Source organism: Myotis lucifugus, unplaced genomic scaffold (assembly GCF_000147115.1).
Source record: "Myotis lucifugus unplaced genomic scaffold, Myoluc2.0 scaffold_462, whole genome shotgun sequence".
Lineage (NCBI taxonomy): Eukaryota > Metazoa > Chordata > Mammalia > Chiroptera > Vespertilionidae > Myotis > Myotis lucifugus.
The window spans coordinates 520,565-543,543 of record NW_005871510.1 but is presented as its reverse complement, the minus strand read 5'-3'; the positions used below and the strand labels follow the sequence as shown (position 1 = coordinate 543,543).

Here is a 22,979-nt window from a genome sequence, read left to right as displayed (position 1 = left end):
AGTGGAGACCCCATAGAGACTGGAAGGCGGGGCAGAGGCGGGAAGGGCTGGCACTGCATCCAAAGACAGCAATTGAAGCTCCAGAGAGATATCTCAGCTGTGGGGGGGTTGCCATAGAGAACTCTGGGATCTAATTCCCCAAGCTGGGCACCCCAGTAGAGAGCACAACTGAGAAGGGTACCCACCTAACATCTGGATGTGAAAAGCAATGTAGTTGCTGTTTCTCAAGGAGTGATAGCTGCAAATTAAGCCACCATATTAAAGGGCCAGTGCACAAAATTCCCTTCCAGCCAACCACCTTGTGCTCCAGCAGAGGGAGGGCAGAGCAGACAGGAGCTGTGTAAGCAGAAGCCAGGATTGGGAACTCGGAGGGTAGAGATTAGAAAACAGACACCCCCAGATTCCTGGGCAGACACCCCCAGTTTCATTCCCTCACACAGCAGAGGGCATCTTTCCCACATAGACATTTGCCTTGTCTGGAGAAAAGGCAGTTGACACACACTATTGGAAATCACCTTGCCCTGAGGCCACATAGGAGACTAAAAATTACAATTAGCCTCCAGGCAGAAGCAACTGCCCCACCCTGTTGAGAAAAACTCGCCATAACTCCAGACCATTCCCTGGCGGGACAATTCAAGCCTGAAGCCTATCAGTGTGTAGGTAGAGGTGGTCTCTGGAGACTGAGTCTTTGCTTGATCTAATTAGTCAGAAACAGCATTTGACACTGTCCTGCACTGAAATTTGAGAAGCATAGAGGATTTACCTAGCATATAGTCCCAAACCCAAACAGATAGCCAAAATGAGGAGACAACAAAACAACCCCCAAATGAAACAACAAGAGAATTCTCCAGAAAAAGAAATAAATGAAGCAGAGATAAGAAATTTATCTATAACGAAGTTCAGAGTATGATGTTAAAGATGCTCAACAGTATGAAAAATGATATAGTAACTATGAAAAAAAGAAGAGTTGGAAATAAAGAATGATATAACACTAATAACACACTGGAAGGAATACACTGCAGATTAGGAGAAACAGGATCAAATCAGTGAATTACAAGACAGAATTGAAAATATCACTCAATCAGAGGACCAAGAAGAAAAATCAATTTAAAAACATGAGAATAGCTTAACGGAGCTGTGAAACAACGTGAAATGTAACAATAGTAGACTAGCATGTGGGCCAGAATAGGCAGAAAGGGAGAAGTGAACTTGCTTGAAGAACTAATGGAAGAAAACTTCCATAATCTGGTAGAGGAAAAAGTCACACAAGTTCAGAAGGCACAGAGAACCCCAAGCAAGAAGAACCCAAACAGACCCAGACACAGACACATCATAATTAAAATGCCAAAAACTAAAGACAATGAGAGAATCTTAAAGGCAGCAAGAGAAAAGCAAACTTTTACCTATAAGGAGTTCCCATAAGGCTGACACCTGATTTCTCATCAGAAACTTATAGGACCAGAAGAGAATGGCATGAAGTACTCGAGGTAATGGGAAGCAAGTATCTGAAACCAAGATTACTATATGCAGCAAAGCTATCATTCAAAATCAACGATCACATAAATAGCTTTCTAGACAAAAAAAATGCATTACCACCAAGCCAGCATTACAACAAATGCTAAAGGGAACAAAGTACCTAAATAGACACTTTCCCAGAGTGGACAAACAGAAGGCCAAGAGACATATGAAAACATGCTCAAAGTCACTAATCATCTGAGAGATGCAAATCAAAATGACAATGAGGTACCATCTCACACCTGTCAGAATGGCTACCATCAACAAATCAACAAATGACAAGTGCTGGTGAGGATGTGGATAAAAAGGTACCCTGGTGCACTGCTGCTGGGAATGTAACTGATGTAGCCACTGTTGAAAACAGTATGGAGTTTCCTCAAAAATTAAAAATGGGACTCCCATTTGACCTAGTAATCCCACTTCTAGGAATATATCCCAAGAAATCAGAAACACCAATCAAAAAGGATATATGCACCCCATATGTTCATAGCAGCACAATTTGCAATAGCTAAGAGTTGGAAACAGCCTAAGTATCCATCAGCAGATGAGTGGATTAAAACAAACCAACCTGTGGTACATCTATACAATGGAATACTATGCTGCTATAAAAAAGAAAAAATTCTTACCATTTGCATCAGCATGGATGGACCTGGAGAGCATGATACTGAGTGAAATAAGCCAGTTGGAGAAAGATAAATATCACATGATCTCACTCATTTGTGGAATATAATGAACAACACGAACTGATCAATAAAAATAGACCCATAGACATAGAAGCATCAAACAGACCGTGAAATCTCAGAGGGAAGGCAGGGGAGGGGTGCGGGATAAAAGATCAACCAAAGGACTTGTATGCATGCATGGAGGCATAACCAATGGACACAGACAGAGCGGTGTGAGGGCATGTCCTGGGGGTGGGAGTAGCTGGGGAGAGGTCAATAGGGGAAAAGGAGATATATATAATACTTTAAACAATAAAGAATTTAAATTAAAAACACACACAAAGAAATGCAAAAGGGACTGCTGTAATGAGAACAAGAACCAGAGAGAAACCTAGGCATACAGAATTAAAATGGCAATAAATAAGTACCTATCAATAATAATCCTAATATAAATTGATTAAGTGCTCCAATCAAAAGGCATAGGGTAGCTGAATGGATACAAAACATGACCCACTGACTTCACTGGATAAATCTTCCAGACAAAACCTAATAAGGAGAAAGTGACTCTAAAGGACACACTGGATCAGATAGATTTAATTGACAATTGTAGAACATTTCACCCCAAAGAGCAAAACATACATTCTTCTCAAGTGCACATGGATCATTCACAAAGAAAGATCACATTAGGACACAAAACATGTCTCTAGAACGTCAAGAAGATTGATATCATATCAAGCATCTTCCTGATCACAGTGGAATGAAATTAGTCAAAAACAGCATTTGACACTGTCCTGCACTAAAGTTTGAGAAGGGTAGAGGATCTACCTAGCATATAGTCCTAAACCCAGACAGATAGCCAAAATGAGGAGACAACAAAACAACCCCCAAATGAAACAAGAGAATTCTCCAGAACTACAGTAAAAACACCCAAAAGCATTCAAACACACGGATGCTAAACAGCATAATATTAAACAAGGAATGGGTTACCAATGAGATAAAGAAAGAAAGAAATCAAAAACTTCCTGGAAACAAATGAAAACGAACACACAACAACCCCAAATCCATGGAACACAGCAAAGTAGTCCTGAGAGGGAAGTTCATAGCACTACAGGCATACCTCAAAAAAACAAGAAAAATCAACAATAAATTATTTAACCCTACAACTTAAGGAACTAGAAAGAGTATAATAAGAAAATCCAGAGTAAGTAGAAGGAAGGAAATAATAGCGGCATAGGTAAACACCTATACTTGCTGCCCCTCACAACTACATCAAAATTACAACTAAAAGGCAGAACTACTACCCAGAACCACGGGAAAGCTGGCTGAGTTGAAGATCCACAACTAGAGAGGTGAAGAAAGCCCACTGAGACTGGTAAGAGGTGCGGAGGCACAGAAAGTGCTGGCACCTGGATGTGCTGCTCTTTTAATCAGGAGGGAGATTCAAGCTCCTGCTTGCTCTGATCTCCAGTTCTGGGTGAGACTCTAGGGGGCCCAGACACATATGGAGAGAAACTGAACTGTCTGTCATTGGAACAGGAACGTGAGGGCAGCTTTCTCTCAGAGGTGCTCACAGTAATCATTGTTCCTGCACGGGGGTGCAGGATGCGGAGTCCCGGGATGTCTCTGGTGCAGGGCTGACTGGCAGCCATTGCTGTTAGCTCCGCCCTGGTGATTCCCATAAACACCGCCCCACCCAATTTACAACCCCACCCAAACTGTGAGCATCAGCTTTTGCATATGAATGACCTGTCCTTTCTCCTCCTAAAACCTATCAAACTGCAGCTGGGTCAGAGAGCCCGAGTTTCCAAAAGAAGGCCCAAGGCCCGGCAGCAGCAGCAGCCTGCCTTGCTTCACCGCTGGGCCTCGTCTGGGCACTTCCAGTAACCCCATACAAAGAGGAGGAATCTGCAGATGTCTCTGTAGCTCCTGCTGGGTGGTCCCAGACAGTGGCTGACCTTGCACCTCCTTGGAGATTCAAGAGCCAGTGTACCCAGTGGTCAGTGTGAGACATATCGGATTACAACTCTTCACATCCATAAGAGACACACTCAAGGGGCAGACTCAGTGAGCACCAAACCCCCACTGAAGCAAGTCCTGCCCGATAAGGGTGTCTCCTGCGCAACAGATCTTCCAGTGTAGACACAGCTGGTCCTCACAGCCAATTGGCCTGGAGGTGAATTCATCCCAGTGATACCAACAGCAATCAAGGGTTAACTACAACAAGATTGTGCATACACCCTACAAAGGGGTGCACCAAGAGTGTCCACCTCAGGTGACTGGGGAGGTTGAGCCACTGGGCCCTATAGGACACCTATCATACAAGGCCACTCTATCAAATCAAGGGGATTTAGCAGCTACCCAGTACATAGAAACAAACACAGGGAAGCAGCCAAAATCCAGAGAAAAAGAAACAAGTCACAAATGAAAGAACTGGATAAAAGAAAAATTCTGGATATAGAGTTCAAAACCACGGTTATAAGGTTACTCAAGAATCTTCTAGAAACCTCCGAGAAATTTAGTGAGACCTTCAAGGATATGCAAAGGGACCAATCAGAAATTAAGCATACACTAACTGATAAAGAATAATATACAGAGATTCAACAGCAGACTAGAGGATCCCAAGAATCAAGTCAAAGATTTGAAATACGAAGAAGCAAAAAATGCCAAACAGGAAAAGCAAAAAGAAAAAAAGAATCCAAAAATATGAAGATAGTGTAAGGAGCCTCTGGGACAACTTCAAGCATACCAACATCTGAATTATGGGGGTGCCAGAAGATGAGAGAGAGCAAGATATTGAAAACCTATTTGAAGAAATAATGACAGAAAAATTCCCCTACCTGGTCAAAGAAATAGACTTACAAGTCCAGGAAGCGCAAAGAACCCAAAAAAAGAGGAATCCAAAGAGGACCACAACAAGACACATCATAATTAAAATGCCAAGAGCAAAAGACAAGAGAGAATCTTAAAAGGAACAAGAGAAAGATAGTCAATTACCTACAAGGGAGTACCCATACGACTGTCAGCTGATTTCTCAACAGAAACTTTGCAGGCCAGAAGGGAGTGGCAAGAAATATTCAAAGTGATGAATGCCAAGAACCTACAACCAAGATTACTTTATCCAGAAAAGCTATCATTCAGAATTGAAGGTCAGATAAAGAGCTTCACAGATAAGGAAAAGCTAAAGGGGTTCATCACCACTAAACCAGTATTATATGAAATGCTGAAAGGTATCTTTTAAGAAGAGGAAGAAGAGGGAGAAGAAGAAAAGGTAAAGATACAAATTATGAACAACAAATAACAAGTGAATCTAAAAATCAAGTGAATAAATAATCTGATGATCAGAATAAACTGGTGATTATAATAGAATCAGGGGCATAGAAAGGGAGTGGACTGACTATTCTTGGGGAGGAAAGGGGTGTGGGGGATGCGGGAAGAGACTGGACAAAAATTGTGCACCTATGGATGAGGACAGTGGTGGGGGGGTGAGGGCGGAGGGTGGGAGGGGAATGGGGAGGAGGGGAGCTATGGGGGGAAAAAAGAGAAACAACTGTAATAATCTCAACAATAAAGATTTAATTAAAAAAAAAAGAACTAACACCTTTACTCCTCAAACTATTTCAGAAAATTCAAGAGGAAGGAACACTTCTAAACTCTTTTTATGAGGCCAGCATTATTCTAATTCCAAAAGCAGATAAAGTCACTACAAAGAAAGAGAATTACGGGCCAATATCCCTCACGAACATAGATGCTAAAATCCTCCACAAAATATTAGCAAATCGCATCCATCAATATCTTAAAAAGATCATACACCATGACCAACTGGGATTTATTCCAGGCTGGTACAATATTCCCAAACCAATAAAAGTGATACATCACATAAACAAATTGAAAGACAAAACTCACATGATCATATTAATAGACACAGAAAAGGCAATTGACAAAATCCAACATCCAGTTTTGATAAAAAGTCTCAGCAAAGTGGGAATAGAGAGAGCATATCAACATGATAAAGGCCATATATGACAAACCTATAGCCAACATCATAGTCAATGAACAAAAATAAATTGTTTTACGATCAAAGCTTGGTTCAAACTGACCTGGAAAAAGACAGGGATGTCCGCTTCCACTACTCTTATTCTACATAGTACTGGAAGTCCTAGTCATAGCGTTCAGACAAGTAGAAGAAATAAAAAGCATCCAAGTTGCAAAGGAGGAAGTACAACTCTCATTACTCAAAGAAGACATGATACTGTACACAGAAAACCCGAAAGCAGTGCTTCTCAACCTTCCTAATGCTGAGACCCTTTAATACAGTTCCTCATGTTGTGGTGAACCCCAACCATAAAATTATTTTCGTTGCTACTTCATAACTAATTTTGCTACTGTTATGAATCATAATGTGCATATCTGATATGCAGGATGTATTTTCATTGTTACAAATTGAACATAATTAAAGCATAGTGACATTGGGGTGGTGGGGGCTTGTCCTGGGGGCAGGGTGGGGTGTCAATAGGGGAAAAAGAAGATATATGTAGTACGTTAAACAATAAAAAAAAAAGAAAGAAAACGGTGCACACACACACACAGAGGATTATTATTGTATTATTCAGCCATTAGAAAAAGAAATTCTGCCAGTTGTAATAACCTGGACCTTGAGGGCAGGATGCTTTGTGAAATAAGTCAGAAAAAGAGAAATACCATGTGTTCTTACTTATCTGTGGAACCTTTAAAAAAGCACCTCCATAGATACAGAGCACAGACTGATGGTTGCTAGAGGTTCCAGGAGTAGTGTACAGGGTGTGCTGAGGGTCAAATGGATGACGGGTGTCAGAAGGTACAAACTTCCAGTTATAAAATAAGTCATGGAGATGCAGCTTACAGCATGGTGTCTGCAGTTCTTAATACTATATTTCAGATTTGAAATTTGCTAAGAGTAAATCTTAGAAGTTCTCTTTACAAGAAAAAAATATTCTGTAACTATGTATGATGACAGATGCTAACTAGACTTATTGTGGTCACTTCACAATACATACAAATATCAAATCATTATGCTGTACACCTTAAACTAATATGTTATATGTCAATTGTAACTTAATGGGAAATAAAATCTCCTATAAAAAAAATTATAGTGGATTTGAAAAACTGTAATCACCTAGTGATGTCACACCCATCACAATGTCATAGGGAAATGCATTGCTCAGATGTTTATGATGATGCTGATGTAAACAAGCTTCCTGTGCAGCCAGTCCTATGAAAGTCCAGCACATACAGTTACCTTCACTACATAGAATACTTGCTGATGAGAAACTGGTTTATGCATTTGCTACACTATCCTCTTTATCTTTGTGACAGAAAACTTTGCTGTGAAGCAGTATGCTGTTTTATGTGGGCAGCAACCTCAAAGGTCTTGTGTTGACTGTGCCTTTTGATTGCATCATTACCTCCTGGGCTGTTTTTGGAAATTTCCTGGCCTAAGTGTACAGTGTCATAAAGTCTAGAGTCGTGCACAGTAATGTCCTAGGTCTTCATATTCACTCACCAATCACTGACTCCTGCAGAGCAGCCTCCAGTCCTGGAGCCCATTCAGGGTCAGTGCCCCACACGGATGTACCATTTTCTACCTTGCACACCGCATTTTTACTGCACCTTTTCATAAATGCTTCCTACCACTGCATTACAATTGCCAACAGCATTCAGTACAGTAGCATGTTGTACAGGTTTGTTGTCTAGAACCCACAGGCTACACCATATGGCCTAGGTGTGTAGCAGGCTACACCATGCAGCTTAGTGTAAAAGAACTGAAAACAACAAAACTGCCTCAGGATGTCCTCCCCAGGTTCAGGGGTGCATGACTGTATGTAACTGCAGTTTCAACCTCTCCCAGGAGTAAAGTTTTAACCCAGTCACTCTGCAACTTGCTGTTCAACACTAATCTGTCTAAAGACTCCTGCGGTTCCTTCCCCTAAGGAAGGGTGACCCTGCCTGAAGCAATCCCCTCTTTTCTTTTACTAATAACCTCTCAAAGCCACTTCCTTTCTGCCAATTGTAAACGTCTTCCATTGTGAACAGCTGCTCTGAGATTCTATTTACTGTACGGGATGGGGAACGGGGAATCCAGCCAGTTAACCTTCCAGTTTATTCAGTTGAATTTTGTTTTAACAGTTTGAAAACCACCACGAAACAAATAGCTGATAAACATGCTGTGACTCAGAGAAGGGAAGATGGCGCTTAGGATTCGGGGGAGAGACTGGAAATGCAGGCATTTGCTGCAGAGCTAGGCCTGGGGGACAGGGGGTGGACTTGAGAGCCTGCTCCACAAACATCATAACTCAGGAGAAAACGGGATCCTTCTGGGGTGAAGGGAGGGACAGGGGACCCCACAGACCACAGCTCCTCCCATGCACGAACCGCGGGGACCGAGTCACCATTGTCCCCAATGGCCCTCCACGTGGTCACCGCACCGACTGCGGAGCCGCGGGGATGTGGGTGCAGAGCTGCCCAGACGCGCTCCGCAGCCCAAGGCCCTGCCGCGGGGACACACTGGACGCCCGGGTCCCGGCTGGGCCCCACCCTGCGAGCCCGAGGGCCTGCAGTTTCAGCGGAGCCCCCGGCGCCTCGGGTCCGCAGGCTCCGGACCTGACCGTGGAGAGACGGTCCGCCACGCTGCTCACCCGCCCCTCCTCCCCGTCCCCGCGCCCGGCCGCACACTCACCATTTCTAGTTCCTGGGCCTCCCGAGTCCCGCCTGCAGCTCCCACCACCTTACAGATCGCAGATGGACGAATGACCGAAGAACAAGGCAGAAGCGATCTGAGTGAACTTCCGCGTAATTGCAGAGCGTAGCCCCACCCACCCGCCCCACAGTAACCCCACCCATCGGCCTCCACAGCAGCTTCACCCGCCTGGCGCCCAGCTCAGATGACAGACACTGTGCACCACATGCCCCCTAGCGCCTGAGGTGCACAGGCCTGAGCCCAAAGCAGCCAGATCTCCAGTTAAGGGACATTTGCATTGAGAGGCAGCGCTGAGAGTCCCCAGGGAACAGTGGTCCTTCCTTGCAAACGCACACACTTAAAAGGCACCTAAGGAATCTGGCTCCATTTTCATCTTTGTTGACACCTGGAGTCTGACGTGTGCATTTGCCAAAAAGGTGCACAGGCTCAGGTACTAGGGATGCCTTAGGGTGTTATCCTTCCAGAACCACAGTCAGATTCCCAAAAAGAGCATTGACACCAGAAACCAGCCATCATTTCCAGCGGGAAAAGTGACTTCTGTGCATTTAGAATGGTTAACTTTAGAAAATGTTTTTCACATGAAAAAATGTGTTCCCACTGGTGATTCAACCACACTCCTCTGAGGTCATGAGCCACCCCTTACTTGTGGTTGTCTTGTGGGCAGTTCAAAAGACCTACCCAGAGCAAGGAGATGGGCCAGGGACAGAGGTCACCAGGGTGGGAAGCCCAGGTGTCTAGCAATGGGCAACCATTTCTAAGGTTGGGCCTGGTCCCCAGGGTGACCTTTCCTCCACTAGCTCCGGGTCCAAATAAGCAGTAAAATGCCAGGGCTGACATCAGGACCAGCTGCATTGAATAATGACCCCTGGCCTGGTGCCGGCCAATCCAACAGTGGAGGCCACATCCCTGAATGGACACACCTGGAAAGCTACAGAATATTCCATTCAGCTCTTCCCTTGGGACCTCCCCTGAAATCTTTACCCTTAAAACCTTTAGGAAGGGGGACCCAGTGTGCTCTCCCGCCCTGGAGCACACCTGTACCTTTCCTTTCACCTCCTTCTCCTCCTCCCCCAGGCAGGTTACCATTAGCTTGCACTCCCAAGCTCCAAGGGTCCTTCCCTTACCTCCCTAACGCCTTTCCTAAGCCCAATTTCTCCTAAGAATTACTTCTCCTATCTCCTTAATTTACACAATAAATGTTCTCTTACACTTGGGTCTTGCTCTTAGTTCTTTCCTAGCCAGAACCCAAGTACCCAGACTGCTGAACCCATGTTTGGTCTGAGCCCAGTCAGACACCTGGTGCCATTCCTGTTGCCACCACAGTTACACTGTTGAATCCAGCAATAATGAGGTTTATCAGAAAACTGGGTTCCATCTGTCAATGTAAGAATCATTCAAACCTAAAGAGAATTTTTGTGAGTTTATTGTCAGGAAGCAAAATGTCAATGGATTGAGATATTGTTCCAGGGAATGGCAGTTTTGTACCTTATCTATAATAATAAAAGCATAATATGCTAATTAGACCAGATGTCCTTCGGGACGAAGCTGGGACTGAGAGGGAAGCCCAGATCCTAGGTCCTACAGACGGCCAGAGGGAAGCTTGTGCCAGAAGCCTGGGGAAGGAAGGCCTACGCTTGCATGAATTTTCTGCATTGGGCCTCTAATTTTATATATTACAATCCGAAGAGAAGACAAAAGTGGGTTACATGAAATCCATTGGTGATACAGTAGGGGGTAAGAGGTGGTGGTTCCTGTAGTCTCCATCATGGCAAACACAAGGGCCAGAATAGACTTAGTGTTGCTGCATCCACCTGCACCTTGGAAACCATGAGGTCTCAAGACTCACCCTACAAGATGCTCTTTTCAGCCAAAGAGCCCCACTGAAAAGACACGGTTCCTTGTATGTATAGCGAGATTTTCCCGGTAGCCTTGGCATATGGCCCTAATGGAAAACGTTACACATGATTCAAGTAGCTGCTCTGTGGGGGGTCATTGAGAAGATGCCACAGCTGGTCAACCAATGAGCTAGGCAATGAGATTCCTTCCTCCCATCCCTGTCCTTGGGATATATATTCTTCCCCCTGATGGAGAACTAAAGCCATTTCAAGGATTGAGGTTTTCGAGGACAATGTGTTGCTGATCCCATCTGACTGGGTGACCCAGTGAAGGCTTCTAGGTAAACTTTGAAGATTCTGGTGGGCAGTGTGGAGGTCTGCTGCTCTAATGGCCACCCAAGAACACGCTGATATTCAAGTTCCTTTGCTTACTAGAACTGCCATTTAAAAATCTGGAGTGGTCTGTCTCTTTCTTTGGTCTTTCCTTTTCCTTCATGTGTGGGGGCCAGTTTCAGTGTTCACTGGAGAACTCCAAAATTGCACTCCAGCCTCTTATATCAGAATGAAAACAAGGAGCAATGGATCCTTTTTGTGGTAGAAAGCATGAAATACATTTAAATGGCAGAAGAACAGATATTTGTTTGTACCTAAAAATATTTTTCCTTGTGGTCTGACTGTAATATAGGCATGGTGTTTGAAGCAGTATTGGAAGAATCAATGACATTTTTCTATCTAGTTAAGAAGGCAATATATCGCCCTAACTGGTTTGGCTCAGTGCATAGAGCATTGGCCCATAGACTGAAGTGTCCCAATTCGATTATGGTCAAGGCATGTACCTTGGTTGCAGGCACATCTCCAGTAAGGGGTGTGCAGGAGGCAGCTGATTGATGCTTCCCTCTCATCAATGTTTCTAACTCTCTATCCCTTTCCCTTCCTCTCTGTAAAAAATCAATAAAATATATTTTTTTAAAAATAAGGCAATACATCATAATCACGGCATGTATTTTGAAGTTTTCAGAGGAAAAATAACCACCCATAGATGAAATCAAAACAGTCATCACAGAATTATATTAAAAGCATTACTTCATAGTTATTTTACCAGCCAGTTTAGATTTTATGTTTTAAAAACTGACATATATGTATGTGTATATGTATATATACTAGTATATACATATTTTCTTTTTTTTTCAGAAAAGAAAGGAGAGGGAGAGAGAGATATAAACATCAATGATAAAGAAACATCGGTAGGCTGTCTCCTACACTGGGGACTGAGTCTGTAGCTCGGGCATGTGCCCTGACAGAAATCAAACCAGCAGTCTCTTGGTGCAAGGGTTGATGTTCAACCACTGAGCAACACTTTCTGGGCAACTGTTTTAGAGTTTATAAGATAATGACGACAATAACAATGAGAATAGGAACAGGAATGCTAACATAATAATCAAGACACTTTACGATGCACACACTTGTATGGTATATGACTGTCTAACCACTGAGTGGTACACCCAAACCAATATATAAAAATGAATAATGAAAATAAATGCACTGGTAGAGGCTTACTCAGTGTAAGACACTCAGCACCACGGGAGGATTGGCTCAGTACTTTACATCTTCAGAGACTCCTAAACATGGAAGCACTAATCTGGTCACCTTTGGTTAGAGAGGCAACTGAGACTTTGGGAGCTAACTAACTTGTCTCACTTACATAGGCAGTCAGTAGGGCAGCTCAGGTTCATCACCACAAAAACAAACTGCAGACATATTTCTTCTGTGAATATAGATTATAAAAAAGGAAATACCTTAACCAGTAGTAGGACTTAACCCAGCAAAATCTGAAAAGAAGTATGCAGCATGACCAAGTAGATATGTGAGGCTGGGTTACATTTAAAAATCAACTAATGTAATACATCAGATTAATAGAGTAAAAAGCTAAAATATCATGGTCATCTTAAGAGGCTCAGAGGAAATTCTTGAGAAAACCCAACGTCCTTTCATGAGAGAAATACTCAGCAAATCAAGACTCAAGATTTTCCTGAACCTGAGAATGAGCGAATATGGGACATCCACAGGTAATTCTACGTTTAATGGGAAACATCTGGATGTTTTTTTCCTGAAAATGAGGAATAAAACCAGGATGCCAGTGCTTTCCACTTCTATTTGACAATTTACTGGTGATTTTAGCCAGAACAATTTAGACAATAAAGGAAATAAAAGGTATCCAGATTGAATAGAAAGTAGTAAAACTACCTTCATTTGCTAAGACTTATCTTGTTTACAGAAAACTCTAAGGAACCCACTGAAAATAGCTATTAGAACTGATGATTTAGTACAGCAAATTGGTATGATACAAGAGCAGTATATAAAAATAAACTGTGTTTCTATGCACTGCAATGAACAATCTGATAACAAAATTAACAAAAGAAACTTATTTGCAATAGAATCAAATGGAACAAATGGGAATAAATTTAATAAAAGTAGAAAAAATACTCATAAAAGTGCAAAACATTATTAAAACTTTAATAAAGATCCACAACTATGAAATGACAACTGGTGGTGAGAATGTTGAGATAACAGAATCCCTGTGCACTGTTGGTGGGAATGTAAATTGGTGAAGCCACTATGAAAAAATCTATGGATGTTATTGTTAAAAAATTTTAAATAGAGATACCATATGATTCAACAATTCCAATTCTATATATTTATTTAACCAAAAAAATAAATAAAAGAAAACTGTGTCTTGAGAAGATATGTGCACCCCCATGTTCACTGCAGCATTATTTACAATCACCAAGATATGGAAACAACCTGAGGGTGCACCGAGGGATGAGTAAATAAAGATGTGGTAGCGCCCTCCCCGTTCCGGGTGCATGCCTCTGCCTTTCACTCCCTCCTGTTCTTCCGCTGCACGCAAGCATCTCCTAAATTCTAAGGTTCCCATGAGACTTGCAACCAGGGGAGCCATGGGCAGCATCTGGTCATCCAAGGCTCACCCCCTGATCCCATGCCAAGGGCCCCTTTCCTCTGGCTTTCCAGTGAGCCAACGCAGCCCTGCCCAGGCTCTCTCCTACTGCTTCTTCTATCCTAGTCCCTTCCTTGTTTCACTGTCCCCAGCTTTAATTAATTTGCCCTCAAAATCATCTAGACCATGCTGCATACATTGCTTTGACCATTTTGTTATGCTGGTCATGGTAGGCTCCCTCAATGTAGAAGTGACCCGACTGGCTTGTAGCACGGTAAAAGCCCTGAATGCCACCTCCAGGGCTATACCTGGGATAAATCCAGAGCTGAGCCAGATCAGGGAGGCCATTCTAGAAAATCGGGCAGCAATAGATTACTTGCAGCATAACCATGGTTATGAGGGCTTTAAAGGAATGTTTCTGACAATTCTCAGTTAATAGAAAACATAGCCAAGATCCCGCATTTGGTGTATTCCATCCCTGGGAACTGCTTTCAAGGCAGAAGCAGATGCAGTCCAGCAGGATGAGACTTTCATCTAAAACTAACCTCATAGATATGAGATGATAGAAATAGCAGTGGGGAAATGTTAGGGGCAGGAATAGAATATTGGGACGAGCTATGCTTATGGAAAACATTAATCATGCTCTGTTAACCAGGATTGCCTTGTGTTGGTTCAAGAAAGGTCATTCTGCCCTGGCTGGGAGTTGTATGCCCCTGGGACTTGGGAGTCAACCATGGAATGTGGTCCATTCCCATGGAAAGATTAACAACCTTGTTGCCCAAACAATGGAGTCCCACCCCAGCCTCCTACTTATCCATGCCTGTCATCCCTGCTTCCCCATATCATACATATAATCCATATTTCCCTGTGTAATCTGTGTCTTACCCTACAAAAGCAGCTGGTTTATGAGGGGCTGCAGAGGAGATTTTTGTTGATGACCTGCTGCTCTCCCATACTGCTGGCATTATTGAATACACACTCATATATAATTTAAAAAATAATCTAGAAAAATGATAAAAAATAAAATTTGGTTGATGAAAAAGATATCAAATCTTGTATGTTCATGAGAATAATAATTCAAAATATATCCTATAAAATAAAAGGCTAATATGCAAATCGATTTAATGGTGGAAAAACCGGTTGCTATGAGGGGCACTGACCATCAGGGGGCAGACGCTCAATGCCGGAGTTGCCCCTTGGTGGTCAGTGCACTCCCACAGGGGGAACACCACTCGGCCAGAAACCCTAAGCCAGACTCATGGCTGGCGAGCAAAACGGTGGTGGTGGGAGCTTCTCCAATGTCTGCAGCAGAACTAAGGATATCTAACTGCCTAAAGCATCAGTCAGACAGCCCCCAAGGGCTCCCAGACTGCTAGAGGGTGCAGGCCAGGCTGAGGGACCCCCCTCCAGTGCACAAATTTTGTGCACCAGGCCTCTAGTAATTAAATAAAGGTAACAACAATGTTTACCTGAAAGGCCATATTAGAATGGAACATTTTCTATATCCTCTCCATATGTGAAAATACAATATCAGTTAGCATTAGATGGCTTAGTAAAAGTTAATAAAATATTCTTTTTAATACATTTTTATTGATTTCAGAGATGAAGGGAGAGAAAGAGAGATAGAAATATCAATGATGAGAAGGAATCATTGATCAGCTGCCTCCTGCACACCCCCCCCCCCATGAGAGATTGAGCCCACAACACATGCGTGTGCCCTTGACCGGAATAAAAACCGGGACCCTTCATTCTGCAGGCCGATGCTCTCTATCCCCTGAGCAAAACCAGGTAGAGGAGTAAAATATTTTTATAAAACAGGAAAAGCATTCCTTTATTAGAAAAATGTACATGCAGCCCTTGTCAAGTAGCTCAGCTAGTTAGAGAGTTGTCCTGCCACCCCAAGGTTGCAGGTGAGATTCCCAGTCAGGACACAAGTAAGAGGCAATCAATGAATGCATAGATGAGTGAAATAGCAAATCAATGTTTTCTTTTTGTCTCTAAAATCAATCTTTGAAAAGTGAAAATAGTTTAAGGGAGCTCTGAGATGACATCGGGCATAACAACATTTGTGTTATAGGGTAGCAGAAAAGAAGAAAGAAAGCAAAGAATTGGAACTTTTTAAAAAAAATAATTACTGAAAATTTCCATAATCTGGCAAAAGAAAATAGACACAAGTCCAGGAAGTACAGACAGTCCCAAACAAGATGAACCAAAGGCCTATTTTAAGACCCATCATAATTAAATTGCCAAAGATCAAAGACAAAGACAATCTTAGAGGCAGTAAGAGAAAACCAGCTGGTTACATACAAGGGAAATCCCATAAAAGTGTCAGCTTGATTCTTAATAGCAACTTTACAGGGATGTGTCCACAACTAAGGTGCACGCCCTTGGCCTGAATCAAACCTAGGACCTTTCAGTCTGCAGGCTGACACTCTACCCACTGAGACAAATCGGTTAGGGCAAGTCTGGATATTTTTACTGGTGAGAGAGAGGGAGAGAGAGAGAGAGAGAGAGAGAGAGAGACATCAATGTGGAAGGAAAACATGAATTGGTTGCCGCCCACACCTACACGACCAGGGATGGAACCAGCAACATGGGTATGTGCCCTGACAAGGACTCAAACTGGCAACCTTTCTGTGCTCAGGACAATGTCCAAACAACTTAGCCACACAGGCTAGGGCCGGCATGGAATATTCCTAGTAGTGATAAGACCTACAACCTAAATTACCCTACCCAGTGAGACTATAATTCAGAATTAAAAACAAAAAACAGATAAAGACTTTCCCACACAAGAAAAAGGTAAAAGATGTTCAGTGCCATTAAACCAGTTTTACAAGAAAAGTTAAAGGGCCTTACTTAAAAACAAAAGAAAATATTAAAAATATGAATAATAAAATGTTAATTAATTATTGTTCCCACAGCAAGAATTTATTTTATAAATTATTAATCATACTTCAACACCTCCTGTCTAAGCTCTAAAAATCTATTTGATTCACTCGATATAATAGATCTTGTAATATTCCTACCAACACTCGGAAGAAACAAGCCAAACAATAATTTAATAGATGCAATGTAACGATAAAATATGTGATTTCTCTGAGAGGCACTTGTGTCCAGAATACTTGAAAATATTTTATACTTTATTTTAAGTTGCAATGATTGCATACACTTTTATTCATTAAAAACCTGAGACTAAAATAAAGTGAATAAATATTTAAAGGTGACAAACTTGGGGAGAGGAAGTGCTGCATCCAGAAAGATACCCAAGAGGAACCACCCAAAGGATTTCTCATAGGATTTCTGTTCCCCAGAAAAGATCCTGGAAAGAGAGGCACAAAACGTTTATGCAAATTACACCCAGGTGGTTATTAGCTACGTGTAAACACACACACACACACACACACACACACACGCGCGCGCGCGCGCACACACACACACACACACACAAAATACACTTTTTAATAACAGCCATTCATTGACTCTGGGAAAATAAACAATTAAAATTTGCATCTGTTCTATTAAAACAAAAAAGGGTCAATGGGCACACAATAAATCACTTGTGTAAAGTCACATCACCAAAAGCAAAACTTAATACAGTCATGAGCCACATAACAACATATGCTCAACAACAGACCCCATATAGGATGGTAGACCCATAAGATTAAAATGGATTTGGAATAAAAAAATAAAATCCCTAGGAATAAATTTAACCAAGGAGGTAAAAGACCTGTACTTAGAAAATTATAATACACTGAAGAAAGAAACTGAAGAAGATACAAATAAGTGGAAGTAAATACTATACTCATGGATAAGAAGAATTAACATCATTAAAATGTCCATACTACCCCAGGTGATCTATAGATTCAGTGCAATTCCTATCAAAATACCAATGACATTTTCCACAGGACTGGAATAATTCAAAATGTGCCCCTAGCTGGTTTGGCTCAGTAGATAGAGTGTCAGCCTGCAGACTGAAGGGTCCTGGGTTTGGTTCCGGTCAGGGGTACATGCCCAGATTGCAGGCTCAATCCACAGTGCAGGGCATGCAGGAGGAAGCCGATTGATGATTCTCTCTTATCATTGATGTTTCTGTCTCTCTCCCTCTCCCTTCCTTTCTGAGATCAATAAAAATATATTTTAAAAAATAATAATAATTCAAAATTTTATATGAAACCACAAAAGACCCCAAATAACCATAGCTATCTTGAGGAAGAATTACAAAGTCAGAGATACCACATTAACTGATATCAAACTATACTACAAAGCTATAGTAATTAAACCAGAATGGTACCAGCATAAAAACAGACATATAGAACAATGGAAGAGAATAGAGAGCCCACAAGTAAGTCCACACTTTTATGGTAAATTAATATATGACAAAGGAGACAAGTACACACAATGGAGTAAAAACAGTGTATTCAATAAATGCTGTTGGGAAAATTGGAAAATGCGTGCAAAAAAATGAAACCTAGACCACATTCTTACACAATATATACAAGAAAATAAACAATCCAATTAAAAGATGGCAGACGACCTGATTCTCCAAAGAGGATGTACATTACAGATGGCCAACAGACATATGAAAAGATGTTTAGTGTCACTGTTCATCAGAAAAATACAAATTAAAACTAAAACTGTGCCCTAACTGGTTTGGCTCAGTGGCTAGAGCATTGGCCTGCGACTGAAGGGGCTCAGGTTCGATTCCGGTTAAGGGCACATCCCCAGTAGGGGGTATGCAGGAGGCAGCTGATTGATGTTTCTCTCTCATCAATGTTTCTAACTATCCCTCTCCCTTCCTCTCTGTAAAAAAATCAATGAAATATATTTTTTAAAAAACAAAACTAAAAGTGTTTCCATTTGTTTTACCATCATTCCGCAAAGGGTACAGGTTCAATCCTGGTCAGGACACATACCCTGGTTGTAGGTTGGATCCCCAGTTGATGGTACAGGAGGCAACTAATTTCTCTCCCCCCTGCCCCCCTCCAATAAATCCTCGGTTGAGGATTACAAGGAAAAAACAAAATGAGCTATCAACTCACACCTGTCAGAATGGCTATCATCAATAAATCAACAAACAACAAGTGCTGGCGAGGATGGGAGAAAAGGGAACCTTCATGAACTATTGGTGAGAATGAAGATTGGTGTAGCTACTATGGAAAAACAGTATGGAGGGTCCTCAAAAAATTAAAAATGGAAATGCCTGTTTGACCCAGTAATTCCACTTCTGGGTATATATCTGATAAAACACAAAACACTAATTTAAATGAATGTATGTTCATTGCAGCATTATTTACAATAGCAGATATGTGGAAGCAACCCAAGTGCCTATCAATAGACAAGTGGAACTCTAACTGGTTTGGCTTGGTGGATGGAGCATTGGCCTGCGAACTGAAGGGTCCCAGGTTTGATTCCCGTCAAGGGCATATACCTTGGTTGCGGGCACATCCCCAGTGGGGAGTGTGCAGGAGGCAGCTGAATTGATGTTTCTCTCTCATCAATGTTTCTGATTCTCTATCCTTCTCCCTTCCCCTCTGTAAAAAATCAATAAAATGTATTAAAAAAATAGACAAGTGGATAAAGAAGAAGTGGTACATATATACAATGGAATATTACTTGGCCGTAATAAAAAATGAAACCTTACCTTTTGCAACAGCATGAATGGACTTAGAGGTTAAACTCAGTGAAATAAGTCAGACAGAAAGATAATTACCATATGATTCCAATTATATGTGAAATCTAAAGAAAAAAATCAATGAACAAACAAAATAGAAAGACTCATAGAGATCAAACTGATGGTTGCCAGAGGAGAGAAGGTTTCGGGGCTGGATGAAATGGTGAAGGGATTAAGAAATACAAATTGGTAAGATTAAAAATGGCGGCAGAGTACTAGTAAGTTGATATTGCATAGACATGGTCCCGGAACAAACTTGAAGAGCAACTAATATACAGAAAAACTTCCTGAATAATCAATGGAAGAATTGCTGGAGAGAACCCTAATCCTTGGGTGGAAGTAGATGGGCTTAATGATAAAATCATGAGAATGGAAGATTGGGGTTAGGAGAGAGAAATCTGACTGGAATCACTTGAAATAAACTCAGGGATTGAAGGAAGAAATATTTTCTCACACACAACAACTAATGATTTCAAGTAGGAACTGTTCTTCTAACCAAGAAGCTGCTTAGCTGGCTTCATTTTCTTTGAGCTTCCAAATCTGGAGGAGCAGTTGTCCAGCTGAGCTCTGACTGGCTGCAGGTTGGGGGAAGGGCTTCTCTTGGCAGCTGGAATTAAAAGGTCAGGGGACTTGCAGGACTCATAGGCCACCAGCACAGTGAGGACTGAGATTTCCGGGGCATCCACTTCTCACTGCAGAGCCCAGCTTCCCGAAGAAACCTACCTCAGTCCAGTCCTTCATTCGGGGCCCACTGGAAGTTGAAGCAGCTCTGGCAGGACTCCCAGCAGAAATCAATTATCCCATCTGTCTGGATGACCTGAAAAAGCCTGTCACTATTGAATGTGAGCACAATGTCCATCACTCCTGCATCCAGCAGTCCTGGGCTGATCTACAGGACAGGTTCCCTTGCCCTGTGTGTTGTCACCCATGTGAAGAGAGGCATGTGAGGAGCAACACCCAGCTGGGAAGGATGGTGGTCATCACCAAGCTCCTCTAGACCACCAGGGGCAAGAAGAGACAGGAAGAGGTGCTTGTGGGACAAGCAGAAGGTCCTGACCCTCTTCTGAGAGAAAGACCTAGAGCTGTTGTGTCACCTGTGCACTCAGCCCCCTGACCACCAGGAGAGGCCCATGGAGGGGGCTGCCTGTCATCACAAGCAAAGGCTCAGCAGCTACATTGAGCCCCTGAAGAAGCAGGTGGCAGACATTCAGAAATTAATAAGCACTCAAAGCAAAAACCTCTTAGAATTTAGAGAGAAGATGCAAAACCAAAGGCTGGAATTATTCTCTGAATTTGAGCACCTCAGGCGGTTTTTAGAACATGAGCAAGAAGCAGATCTTTCCAGATTAGCTAATGAAGAAAAGGCTCTTGAAAAGAAACTCAGCGCTAGTAGAACTGCATTTCCAAAGTACAATTCCACATCCAAAGACCTACTAAGTAAGGTAGTAGAGTGCACTGCGCTGAGGGAAGTGGAATGGCTGTTTATTTATCTTCCATGACTTCACTTTCATGCTCCTCCTCTAGCCTAAATAAGCTTTCTGGAGTGCCCCACAAATACACTCTTTTATCTTTTCAGAATCCGACTCATGTTTCAAGATCCCAGCCAAACAAAACTTATTCTCCGTAAAACTTGTCTAGACAAGTGTTTTATTTCTACTTGAAAACTCCTATGAAACATACTACCCTTAATATTTAGTTGCAATATTTCTCATGCTGCCTTGTATTTTGCAAGACTACATTGAAGGTGTTGAGCCTACAATACAGTGTCTGTTCCCTGTCTCTCATTTGATGTTCAATAAACACATGTCTATATCAAAGACACTGTCCAATGGATCGCACAGGAATTATAAGTCCATACAAATAGGACCCATCATTCTCTAATTCACATCTGCAAGTGAAAGGGGAAGGGAAGATGCCTCCTGAAGACAAGTAATTTCATTTCCCCCATTAATAACTACATTTCTACCTGCAGAACAAATCTCTTGTTTTTGCCTACACTAAATCTCTTCCCTCTTCTTTTGTGACAATAACTATTTTTGTGGGGGACCCACCATCTACCTCTGCATTAAGTCTCAATGGGAACATCTTTCAACACTCTTCTCCCTCCTCTGGCCTAGGGGTAGTCATGGAACTAAAGGGATCTGGGCAATTCAACTCTGTGGGCAGTAAAGCCAAGGGAGACCCTGGTTAACACAGATCCACTCCAGGGCAGACCCTGACAGGAGTTGAGCTGCCCCTGCTGGGTCCTTTCAGAGGCCTGTGTTCATCTGCCCATTTCAGAGAAATGCCTGCCTTCCTTACATTAGCCAGAGTTGGTTTCTCTGCTTGCAAACAATTAACCTGCACTAAAAAGCCTTCACCTTTTTGAAGTCACTGAAGTGTCTGGGCCTATGACATGGCAGATCATTTTTAGCTTTTTACTGAACGGTAGGATTCATATCCACAAATTCAGTGATAAGATCATAGTAATATTTCTACTAATTTATCAATCCAAATTAGTGCTTTAATGTCTCTCCACTTTACATTTTTCAAAGTTCACTCATTTTATTTTGTGCCAGTAGGGTAATTCAGTCATTTCTAGGTACAAATGTTTCCCCTAAAAATGTTGCAATATACTTAAGAAAATATTGTTTGCAATTATGCTTTCCCTCCATACACTGTAAAATAGGGCACTGTATTCTAGTAATCTGCTTTGGATCCATCTAAGAAAGAAGAGTCAAAAATTCTTGCATTCCTACAATGCTGCCTAAATTCAAAACATCCATTGTTTTCCTCCAAAGTCGGTTTTCAGGTAATGATAGCCACAGGTCTGCCCATGGGATGCTGGTGGCTGGCCTGCCTGTTGCAGCCGCTCCAGGTCCCACAGCTCTTCAGAGCCAAGGTAGGGGACCCGCAAGGAGGGGAGATTTGCCCTGCACGTGCCAGTGGGATAGAGGGGAGCCCAGCAGCCGGGCACCGAGGCCACACACAAAGCCTGGACTGTGAGGCCAGGTGCAGAGCTCAGTTCCCAGAGCAGATGCACACTGCACATGGGCTGGGAAGCCCCCACACAGCCATCACCCAGCAAACCACCCTGGTGAAGAACCAGGATAAAAAGGCAAAGCCCAGGTGTTAGGGAACCCACCCCACCCTGTAACTCCTCCTGCAACCCTGCACTCTGGGCCAGGCCTCTTCATGCGGCTTATTTCCATCATGTCTTCTTTTATGTCTTGAAAGATGTGTGACACAACATAAGGTTTTCCCACATTGCTTTCATTGATAATGTTTTTCCCTAGTATGTGTTCTTCCTTCAATGCTTTCTAAGAGACTTGGAAACTGAAAACTTGACCACATTCATTACATTCATAGAGCTTTTCTGCACTGTGCGTGCTTAAATGGCTGGGCATGTGCAGGAGGCATCGAACTGATTTGTTTCTCTCATATCATTATTGCTCTCTGTCTTACTCTCTGACTTCCACTGTCTCAATGAAAAAATATCCTCTGGTGAGGATGAAAAAAAAAAAAAAAGAACCAGGATGGTCAGAGGCTTTTCTACAATCTTTACACAATAGGGCTTATTTTCAGTGTGAGTTCTTTCATTCATTATAATTTCTCTCCACTATTATTA

The 22,979-nt window shown here is 42.3% G+C and overlaps 1 protein-coding gene across 3 annotated transcripts in view; it reads right to left on the bottom strand.

Annotated features, from left to right (window-relative positions):
* Positions 1-22,979, bottom strand: part of LOC102428950 (zinc finger protein 14-like) — a 98,701-nt gene that overhangs the window by 13,756 nt on the left and 61,966 nt on the right. Inside the window, exon 1 of one of the 3 annotated variants that reach the window (XM_014445520.2) lies at positions 8,890-8,979. The exons of the other annotated variants lie outside the window; for them this stretch is intronic. Coding sequence (XP_014301006.1) covers positions 8,890-8,892 — 3 coding nt within the window. The 5' untranslated portion in view covers positions 8,893-8,979. Of the gene's footprint in view, positions 1-8,889; positions 8,980-22,979 lie in introns of those variants that run through there. 3 annotated transcript variants of the gene reach the window in all.